General features: G+C 37.7%; 1 protein-coding gene across 1 annotated transcript in view; it reads right to left on the bottom strand.

Annotated features, from left to right (window-relative positions):
• Positions 1 to 1,028: 1,028 nt before the first annotated feature.
• LOC121641775 (dynein heavy chain 11, axonemal) overlaps positions 1,029 to 10,861 on the bottom strand; it is a 39,047-nt gene continuing 29,214 nt past the window's right edge. The window contains exons 56-72 of the mRNA XM_041988058.1: positions 8,972 to 9,176; positions 8,692 to 8,856; positions 8,346 to 8,486; positions 7,961 to 8,131; positions 7,442 to 7,564; positions 7,141 to 7,334; positions 6,917 to 7,065; positions 6,702 to 6,829; positions 5,000 to 5,227; positions 4,685 to 4,876; positions 3,556 to 3,675; positions 2,883 to 3,125; positions 2,603 to 2,785; positions 2,391 to 2,506; positions 2,146 to 2,258; positions 1,919 to 2,059; positions 1,029 to 1,786 (exon numbers count right to left, since the gene is read on the bottom strand). Coding sequence (XP_041843992.1) covers positions 1,539 to 1,786; positions 1,919 to 2,059; positions 2,146 to 2,258; positions 2,391 to 2,506; positions 2,603 to 2,785; positions 2,883 to 3,125; positions 3,556 to 3,675; positions 4,685 to 4,876; positions 5,000 to 5,227; positions 6,702 to 6,829; positions 6,917 to 7,065; positions 7,141 to 7,334; positions 7,442 to 7,564; positions 7,961 to 8,131; positions 8,346 to 8,486; positions 8,692 to 8,856; positions 8,972 to 9,176 — 2,860 coding nt within the window. The 3' untranslated portion in view covers positions 1,029 to 1,538. The remainder of the gene's footprint in view (positions 1,787 to 1,918; positions 2,060 to 2,145; positions 2,259 to 2,390; positions 2,507 to 2,602; positions 2,786 to 2,882; positions 3,126 to 3,555; positions 3,676 to 4,684; positions 4,877 to 4,999; positions 5,228 to 6,701; positions 6,830 to 6,916; positions 7,066 to 7,140; positions 7,335 to 7,441; positions 7,565 to 7,960; positions 8,132 to 8,345; positions 8,487 to 8,691; positions 8,857 to 8,971; positions 9,177 to 10,861) is intronic.

Genomic DNA, 10,861 nt, shown 5'->3' with positions numbered 1-10,861 from the left:
GGGGGACAAAAAAACAACCAAAAATAATATGTATTTTTGGTTCTGTCAGGCGGAGGTGTGACCCAGATGCCCTTTCTGTCTTTAACCAGGTGTCCTGCTTGGCCTTTAAAATGACTTATCTGAGGCACGACCCCGTCTATGCTGGGCCTCATACCCTGCCATTTCCTCCCAAACACTACCAGCACTGTATCATTTCCCTGTCACCAAATGACTGGCTAGTTGCTGCAGCATGCTAATGAGAGGAAGAGCAAGCAGATGAAGAGAATCTGCAGGAAGACCAGTTCTTTATTTCCCCTCTGCAATACAATACACAGAATCAATCTTCCTTCCCCCATTTGTCTGTCTGTAAAAACTTGGGCTGCAAGGAGGAATTAAGAGCAACACAACAGTTATTAGTGTTGAAGAAAATCTTCTCCAAGAAGGGTGATGATTTGACCTCCCCAAACCCCCAAAACACACCAATGTGGTTCACTGAGGACATTAAGATCACAAAGTTAATACTCCTTAAAAAGTATAAAAATGAAAGAAAACTCATCTAAAAAAAATTTATTGTAACCTAATCGTACTACAGTAGTTTTATCTCGTCGCACATTTTTGTTTGTGTTGTTCAACCTCTCAACTTCGACTTTGCTCTAAAACACAGAAAAGATACCACTCCTTCAGTATGTATTCCTAAAGTCTCTGTTCCAATTTAATCTGAACACCTTCTCACTTTTCAATTAACCTCAGTTAAACTGGTTTAAAAAGATAACATTTTAGATAAGGTGACTCTTTCCTCACACACATTCAAAATGAAAGGTTTTATTTGGTTCTGATTAAGTTAATCAGATTCAACAGAGTGAGGAGACAGATAAAGGATGGGTGATCTAATGTGTTGCTTTCTCATACAAAGCTATCAGTGTCTTTGAATAGGTTTTTCCAACAGGCTCAACTGAATGAATTACACTAGTCTGTTAGTATGCTGCCTCTGCCGTACAAAAGGTCAATGTCAAATGCACCTCATTTAAAAGTCAATAGCAGCCATGCACATCATCTCCTGGGAATTTGGTTCGGGAACCCTCCAGACAGCATTGTGTATCATTCAGTTAGCAGAGGGCAGTCAGAGAGCTTTTTTAATCTTGACCTTTCAATAAAATATGTTCCCTATCCAGAATTACATGGTCTAAAATGGAGACATAAGCTCCCAACAAATCATGGATATGCTCAAGGGAGACGTGTAACAGTGTCAGACACAGACACCACAGGTTTAACATTGGCAGATAAGTATCTCTACTTTCATACTTCCTATAGTTTTGGAACTAAAGTCTATTTCTATGATGTATTTCCAGTGTTAAAAAATAAAGAAAAGTATATGATGAAAACTGTATTGCTTTTGGCTGCTAGTAATTATAAAAAATATAACCAAGACAAAAGACTTCAGTTGTAAATTGTTAGCAATACATGATAAATACTGTTTAAAACATACAAGTGTCAGACACTATTTGCTAAGCACTGTGGGTATAAATGAAAAAAAAATGCCTTACTGCAACTTCAGTACATCACACAGACAACAGCAGTGCAACTCCAGCTACAACCCACTTGGCTGGGGGCTGTTTGGTCTTTAGGTGGAAGGCCCACACATATGTGGGCCCACGCTGTTTAGTGTGATACACTGGGCACTCATAAGTGTTCTTGAGCTCCTGCTCCTCTGTAGGTACAGCTCTAACATACATCACCGGCATGGCTGAGGTCAGATCTCTTAAGACCGCCTCAGAGATGACGCCAGACTGAGAGTCCCACCGTGCTCCTAAGAGGACACATCAAGTGTTGCACAAGATTTACTGTAGGTTGTAAAGTGTTGTTAAAAATATACTAAAATCTTTAGTTAATACAACAGTAATCCCTGGTGTATTTCATTTTTGGGTGAAGTAAATCTAACCTTCCATGAAGAGCCCATGGATGTAGGCCCCCTCTCTTGGAGGATGTCCAAAGTCATCTTTCATCTTTTTTGTTACGTCCACAGTCAGAATCATGTTGTCCAGGGGCCACTGATTCTTGCGAGCGATGCTTTGCAGCACGGCTGTAAAACGACAGCATGTTAATATTTCTGGTTCTACTGGTACAAGACTTGTAAAAATAAGTATCTTCTTCAGACTGGAATCTCACCAGTAAGGAAAGACTGTGGGTTGAAGAGTCCTGAGAACCAAACAACTGCGGGTAGAACAAAATCTTGAGTCCAACTGTCCAGCTCGTGACATCTACTTATTAGATCACCCAACCTATAAATTAATAATCCTTTATTAATAATTTGGTATTGTAAAGGGAATACATAAAAACTAGTATGTTAAAAATGATACAATATATGCCAATGGAGTTTAAAAAAAACACAAATGAGTGACTGATGAAGTTACCATTGTGTCAGTGTTTTAGTGGAGGGATATGCCAGTCTGGCCCAGGAATCTGGGACAAAATCACTGAATAGTGCAGACTGCAGAGTCTCCATACTAGAGGAAATGGTGCGTTCTCCCTGTGCAAAGAAAAAAAAAAAAGCTTTGCTACTTCAAGACTTTACTGTTAGAGCTGTACAGACTATAACAGGGTACACAGTCACAGTAAACTGTACCTTTAAGCCAAGATCCAGCTCACTGAGGGACTTCCTAATTTCTCCTAGCAGAAGATTCATACGCTCACACTCTTGAAAGCACACTACAGTGTAGGGGCTTCGGTCCGTTGTCTTTGTCATCATCTCTGCCACGTTATATTCCTCAGGAAGCTTTTCAAGAATATCTTCAATTATAGACATAACCTGCCAAATACAATAAATTCAGTTAAGTGTGGGCTATATATTTATCTCTTTGTTTTATAAGCAGCTTTGCATAAGAAGGTTTATTCTGCCTCCATACCTTCTCCTCTGTGCTCTGAGCTGCCCCGTCTTCTCTTAAAGAGTCCTGTGGCTGCAGATCTTGCAGAGATTTGAAAAGGTTGTCTGAGGTGACAGTAAGGCACTCAAGCTCAGCGTTTGGATGAAGACCGTACAAAGTTGGGTTCTCAGTAGGGAGATGTTCATCAATGTAACTGTGGTAACCAATGTAGTCCAGATATGGTGGAGCCAAGAAACCCGGGCACAAAAAGAGGTCCCCTTCAAACTATGAATTGAACATTTACAACACAAAAAAAACAGTTTAACTACCTTGAAATCAGATGCTTACCAAAGGAATATTAGGCTGATTGACAGAACAAGCAAGACAGTTAAACACAGTGATCTCCTTTGAGTGAACTTAAGAAATGTTGTGTGAAATTGCAGTTCCGTTTTACATCCCAAGAGGGCACCCTTTACCTTGACACAAAAAATTCTATTAACCTTTTCAAAAGTATGTAACTATTTGGCACTGTAGTAATCAGTATAACATAAGTCTGCATTCAAAAAAATTGTTTAAATAATTCATCGTTTTGAAACTTATACTTTTATCATGGGGGAAATCAACCCTTGGTGCATCTGTTCTGTTGAAAGTAAAGAAAATACATGTGAAAATGAACAATTGTTCTCAATTCAAGGCAAAATCACCACAGACTTACCAATTTCGGATTCATGAATTCTTGTAGATGGGTCTTGCACAGCCTTCTATCCCAGTCATCAGTAATGTGCCCCCCATACATGATCTCTCCAAAAAGGTAACACAAGTCTTCCCATGGCACCTGCATGGACTACAAAAGACTTAGTTTGTTGGCAGGTATTACACTGCAAAATTATAAAAGAAGCATCTAAAACTCTACAAAGATTCATTCAATCTTTTTCAGCTATGGTTAACATCTGGTAATAGTCTCAATAATTTACAGAATGGTTTAACACTTTTTCTTTTTTCCACTCATCCTTTGAAACTTGAAGCAGCTACTGTATAATCACATCCCAGGTAAGCTCGTTTAATAGTGATAACTGTAGGGAAATGTAAGAAATTATGTTTCTTTACACAAACTGATCTAATGTATGACAGAGGAGTCTTTCCCTCAGCAGGAGATTATGATCCTTGAGGGTGAAGGAGGAAGAAAAGAACCTGTGATTCATAACAAATTACAAAAGCTGTAGGTTCACAATCATTTGTACCTGTATTGTTTTGCAAATTGCTTCCTTCATCAGCTCTAATTGCAGTGATCACTTATGTAGCGTTGTGAACTGTCACATTGGCTGAATGTAATTACATTTAGGATGACGCTTCATTGCCCCCCTAATGAATTCTCTGTATACGCACATACAGGTTACTGTTTGGTTAACATAATGAAGGACATTCGTTTTTGGAGGGCAGAAAACCTAGGAGATGTAATTGGTTATGACCAGACTAATAGGAGTTCTAAGAGAAATGCATTAGGAGTTGTGAGAAGTGCAGCGCTGAAGGAATGGATTTTTTGTCTTAGTGAAATAAAGCTAAATTATAGGTTGGGTGTTCATAGTTCATAAGAATTTTTTTTTTAAAGGAATGAACATTTTTCACAAATACCTCTGGAACAAAGGATTTAAAAAAACATCATCTGAGACACCGCACAGCAATTCAACATCCCTGTCTAACGATAACGACACTGCTAATACCATTATCCTTCTACATTTTTACAGCTCAGAAGACAGTGGAGAAAACAAACTAAAAGTTTTATTACAAGCATTAAAAATGATTTGAAATTTAGCTTTAAAAATAGTGATTTAATTAAAATATACTTTAGTGTTGGCTTCTAGGTAGTTGTACAACACATTGACAGAGATGGTGAGGTCTCCTGTGCTGAAGGGATAGTTGTGGTTCCACCCTTGTGGACCAAATTTGCGCCGCTCTGTGACACAGGCATGAAAGAAGCAGAGGGAAAAGAACATGTTGTTGAACTCTTGCTCTCTGGAACACAATTCAAGGGTGTCCTGGAAAAAAAATGTAAAAAGTTTTTTTTAAAAGCAAAAAACACAAAGAAAAAAAAGAAAAGAAAAAACATCAGATTTAAGACGAGAAGCATTTCTTGAACAAGTTTTAAGTTTTCTGCACACCTGACTGAAATTATTGAGGGCTGCATGCAAACTTGCATTCATGCCAGTGGGGGGCTCATTTGTAATTTTGATGGCACTCTCCAGTATGCCTCTGGGGATTATGTGCTGCTCAGGACTCTGTGCTGGTTCCCCAGTGATGAAAACTCTGTAGCTGGGATGGCTGTGCACTGCTGTCATCTCTAAAAGAGCCTCCAGAGAGGGCAACCAGCGAGCAATGAGGTGGACATTCTGAGTGACAAACAAAAGATTACAAAAAGTTTGAGTGGAATGGAAATGTGAAAATAAATAATATAAAATAAATGGAAAAGCAAATAAATTATTAAAAACATAACAAATTTTAAAAAAAATTCAATATACTAACTTTTCTCATTTCAAATGTGAAACACTATCTAAAATGAGTCAATGAGTAGAGGCAGGGCATGGGAAAAGGATTACTGTGGGAAACTTTTGTCATACATTGAAGTGAAGTTACATTTACCGAACCGTACTATGCTAAAACAAGTCTTACGCTAACTTTTAGTAAAAATGTGGGGTCAGGGGAATCTGCATTGCTAACCTTTTTCAGAACCAAAGACAAAAAGAACAACCCAGACTGTTTTCAGACACAATTCCAAAATCCAGGCTCTGTGACTATATTTCATTGTGTCCGATCCTGGTGAAACTCATTTACACTTCTACAATGGCAACGTTTATCTAAAAGGTCAACTTTAATTTTAGAGTAAAAAACAAAAGACCACATTCTGCACACATTGCAAAAGTATGGCAGAGAAAGAAGGTGTAGAAGTACTGGACTGCTCTGCTTGCATCTTAAGACATATTTATAGTAAGACTGGATCAAAACAACATCTCAGATGGTCGATCACTTTGTATCCTTATGGTTAAAATGTCCTTTAAATGTTTTGAGGACAAAAAGTAACATCAAAAAGTGTTTAAAGCCTTATTGTACCAAGATTTGTTTAAATGTTTTTGAAGGCTGAAATGCACAACTTCATATAACAATAAATTTAAGTTAGTGAGACATAACATGAAATAGCCTGTGTTCGTACAGGCCGCAAAAAAAAAAAAAAAAAAAAAAAGTCAAGGTACATTTAATATTTCCAATTTAATAGTTTCTCAATTTGGGCTGTAGATCAGGGTTTAAAAAGCCATTTATGTGAAGATGCATTTTGGTCAGTCAACAATGTTTATCATTAAATAATACACTTTTGTTTTAAACCTCTAAAATAAGGCTGGTTTTATTCTGTGTTTATCATAAGGCAGGGCCTCTTAATTGTTGCTTATTCAGTTAATTTATTGTTTTTGAATGCTCAATAACATCAGGCAAAATGACTGCTGATGAAAATTAACCTTTTGTACAATACACATTAAATCAGTGTATTGTACCTTTTTCAGATAAATAAAATTTAAACTTAGTTTAAATGTTTTTTGTTTTTGTTTAAAATGAGTAATATTCATTAAAAATGTTTCTCTGTACTCTGAATTTGAAAGAAAACCCACAGTGATTAACTTAGCTACAGGTTTCTACCTGAAGGAGCCATTTATGGAGCTGTTCTAGCCAATTATGGGTTTTATTGAACCAAGTTCAGTCCATTTCCCTTGCTCAGGGGGATGAGATAATATCATTAGAGGCAGTACAGGAAGGCTATAAGTACTGCCTGAAATCACTGCAGTTATCTACAGAGTGAGTAGCATAATCCTCTACCTGGAAAATGACCCAGTGTCCCTGTTTAGAGGCATTCCTGAGAAGTCTCTCAGCTACTTCCTCCTGGCCCTGTCCCAGTGACACATTGTGTAAAGTGCCCTGGTCAATGGAAAATCCCAGATTCAAACCTGCACAAAAATAATATTTGGAATTTTTATCCACACCAAGTAATATTATATATGAACTCTAAGTAACAAGTACAGCAAGCATAGTACCTAATTTCTCTACATCTCTGAGTGGATCCACTCCAGGTGAGAGGATGAAGAACACAGGGGTTGAGGGACTACTATCCTCAAACAACTTTTCGAATTCCAATCGGGCAGTTTCCACATATTTCGTTCCCATGCTTTCCTCTACAAACGCCCTGCAAGGTAACATTATTAAAGGTTAGTGCTACACAGTTGTTATAAATACAAATGTGCTGTGGCTATTTACTGACTTAAGTGCATAGGTTATCCTATCAGGACGAAGCGCTCTCAGAATAATGAGCTTCTGAAGGGAAGTCTTATTCTTCCAATCCTGAGGCAGCCTTTCATTTTCAGGACAACTGGATTCAACAATCTTTCTCCAGCGTTTTGGTGAGCTCTCCATGTCTTTGTCAAGTCCACAGAAGTTCTCCATTGTAGATATAGTCTAAATCAAAATAAGGAGCATTGTTGTTTTAAGTTACTGTAGAGCAGTAGACAAAAACTACACCCTCTGAGGTTTTACACCCCATCCACAAAACACCTGTACTGTACCTTAATAGCTCCCCAGGCATGTGGCGAGAGAAAAGATGTTGCACTAACTTTACTAGTTTCCACTGGGAAGTGCAGCAGGAAGTTAAATTCTTGGGCATCAATCAGGTCCTGCTTGAGCAGAATCTAAGGGAAAAGACCAAGAGCAGTATTTTACCTCATTTTAAATATAAACAGGAAACTAGAAGAAAACTCTAATTGTGGGTTAACTTTTATGGGCTGAATATGTGTCAGCTGTGAATGCAAAAAAGCTTCATGAAGGACAGCCTTCAAAGTAGCACAATTTCTATGAAGAAAACAGTTGGTGCAATGACAGATAATTGCATTATGCCATAAGAACCAACCCCCTGTCAGAACCAACTGTCTGAACAGCAGCCATGGAGCAAAGTGTGAGAGGTAATCAATAGCAGCGTATGGTATTGCTGGCTGCTTTTAATTGAAGTTAATGTGGGGGCAGAAAAGTACTTTGATTGATGAGAATGACAGCAGGCCCCACCTTTGAGGCGGACCTCAGTCCCTCACCTGGAAGGCAATGTGTGACAAGAAGGTTAACTTGTCTCTCTCAAACAGGCCCTGGCTGGTGTACAGGAATACAGAATAGGTGATGGCCTCAGTGAGGGTGTGCACTCTGGTGCTCACATCCTCATCCCATTCTGCACACTCCATTGCTTTGTTAAACACAGAGTTGAAGGTCTGGAATACAACAAAAAGAGGTAACTGACAAGATACAGGACTCCAAATTGTGTCGTATCGAGAAAAAATTGGGACTAAATATGTGGCATATTCAAACTCATTTGTACACGTAGCACTGTGCCTAAAAGATAAAACTGGAATTATGGAGAATTATGTGCAAGAGTGCACAAAATGATGTGCCCTTGTGGGAGCAATACTTGGGTGAAGGTTTCACCTTGAGTGAAAACTGGTACATGGGGTTAATCTTGCTGAGGTCATTGATGATAAAGAAGAGGAGCGATGCTCTCTCAGCTGCTGGGCGGTATAGTTCTCGAGCCTCGTTGATCTTTGTCTCATTCTCTCTGGCCTCCACCACCTGTGTGTTCCAATTGCACAAGATGAGCTATTAGGGCCTCAGTCATGCTCCAAAACCCTCTCATTACACATATTTCTAAGCACACACTATTTACAGCTAATGTAGTAAAATAAAGCACTTAGTACTTTCAAAACCACCTGTGTGGTCAAGAAAATAAAGAAATAAATATATAAAAGCATAGGACCATTTGATGTAATAACCTTACCTTACACTGGATGTGAGCGGCTGTGCTTTTGGTGTTTTCAAGTTGCTCCACCAGAGAAACATCACCCAGAAAATTACCATGGGCTGTCGAAAGGCGGCTTAGCAGGTCATCTTCAAATTTCTTCAATGCAATCTTGAAGTGGTTCTGCTGTGTAGTCAGCTCCATCTTGGTAAATAAAAATTCTATTTTATAGAGCTTCCTGTTTAATATTATGACTAAAAACTTTCACACAGATAAAATACTTCACTCTGTGTCTTTCACAAAATATGAATGTGTTTACCTTTAGGGCCTCCAGGTTAGGTCTTTCGTAGGACACTACCTGTCCCAGCAGTTGTTCCTCCAGGCCCACTGGAGTCACTGTGAAGTTAATTAGGGTGGTCTGGGCCTGTAGCTCAGGAGGGAAATGTGGATTGGCCAATTTGGTATGAAGAATGAGTTGAAAGTTACTGTTGTACTCACACTCCTTGCCTCCAATAAAAATGTACCTGAATAACATGATACAAGAGGACTTAATATATTGTTTGAAGCAAATGGTTGCTTTCCTATCTTCATCAACATTGATAATGAACAATATAAAGCTGCAGTAGATTTCAAAATATTCAGAACTGTGCCACTGCAGACGCTCTGTATCTTGTAAGCTGTTTCTGACCTCACACTTTAATGGAGTGCAAATTTTGTGTTGGTCTAAATGTTGTTTCTGCAGTAAACCAACGTTACTAAATTTTCTTAAAGAACTTTTATTTAACTAAGAGACGATGCTCTACAGATTTCCAGTCTCTTGTTATGGTAAAGACAGTCAGCAGCTCCGAACAGAAATAGCTACAATGCATTATATGTAATTTACAACAAAGTCAACGGATTTGAACTTTGGTTTGTTGTAGTTATATATATAAAAAATTAAATAAAATATCAAATGTTTACATTTTTAAGTCACTGTGGAAGCAATCAAAAAGAAGGCAGCAATATTCAATCACATTTGCCAAATATTACTGCAACAAATCTTTTAAAATTAGCTTAAAATTATTTAGAGGCCAGCTCTTTAAGATTTAGGTAGTTTTGCAACTGATTCCAAGTATGATAGGCAGCATATTTTGCATATTTAAAACACATTTTCCCATCAACTCAAAACAGGCTTAGGTAAAGGTAAAATAAATAATTAATAAAATAAATATGAAAGATTATCAAAATGCCAGCCAATACTTATCTGTTCTTGCATTTCAATTAAATTAGCACTGGCTTGACAAACCTGGTGGCTTTTCATTTATCTCTAATTACCCTGCTGATGTCAGGCAAGGCCCCAATTTTTATGGCACAGGTTCCTCATGGCCTTGGTATGGTTCAACTCTATATCTTCACAAGCCAGAATTAATGTACTATTGATAGAACCATTACTCCACCAAATTAAAGTCCTTGCTGATGGATTGGCTTGTAGTCTTCCGTCAGCCATGAAAGGAATAATTAGTATTCATTACTTCACACTCTACAACATTCCAATTATTAATGAACTTCAGCTATGGAGCCCTACCAGATCCATCATGGCTGCCCCAGCAGGTTGTATTAATCATCGACAGAAACAAACGTGTGGGTCATCTACAAGGAATAAACTTATAATCAGATTTACTATGATAAATTGTTACATCTGGACAGACAGGACTTCAAATAGAGCTCAATAAACATGCACCAAGAAACTCAATATCCATGGTCATGCACAGATCAGAGCAAGATTTAGGCATTTCTGAGTATGAAATCAAAGCAGAACTTTCATTTATGCTTTTGGTTGTTCAGTTTATGGAATTTACTGTACTTTTCTTTGTAAAGATATTTGGTAACTGAGGTACTTGCAAAGCAGCTTTGATGCAGCAATTTTGGTAGAAATGGTATACAGAATTTGGAATTGAATTAGACTGTGCTGCAGTGGTGTACGTCTTTCAAATCAGGTATGACTGATTTACCAATTTTTAAATTATGAAATGATGTCATAGATAATAATAAAAGATATAAGTGGCATGATCTGGCACTATGAATTAACTTTAGTGGTACTTAGTGGAAAATACTTAAAAAAATGCTTAAAATTAAGCTCATTTAAGATTCCATATTATTTTGGTAAGAACTGAGTCAATTTCATAATGTTAGTTTGAAAGAAGCATCACCTTCATGTGTTGTAAAAGTA

This window comes from Melanotaenia boesemani, chromosome 6 (genome assembly GCF_017639745.1).
Source record: "Melanotaenia boesemani isolate fMelBoe1 chromosome 6, fMelBoe1.pri, whole genome shotgun sequence".
Taxonomy (NCBI): Eukaryota; Metazoa; Chordata; class Actinopteri; order Atheriniformes; family Melanotaeniidae; genus Melanotaenia; species Melanotaenia boesemani.
This window is presented reverse-complemented; position numbering and strand designations above follow the sequence as displayed.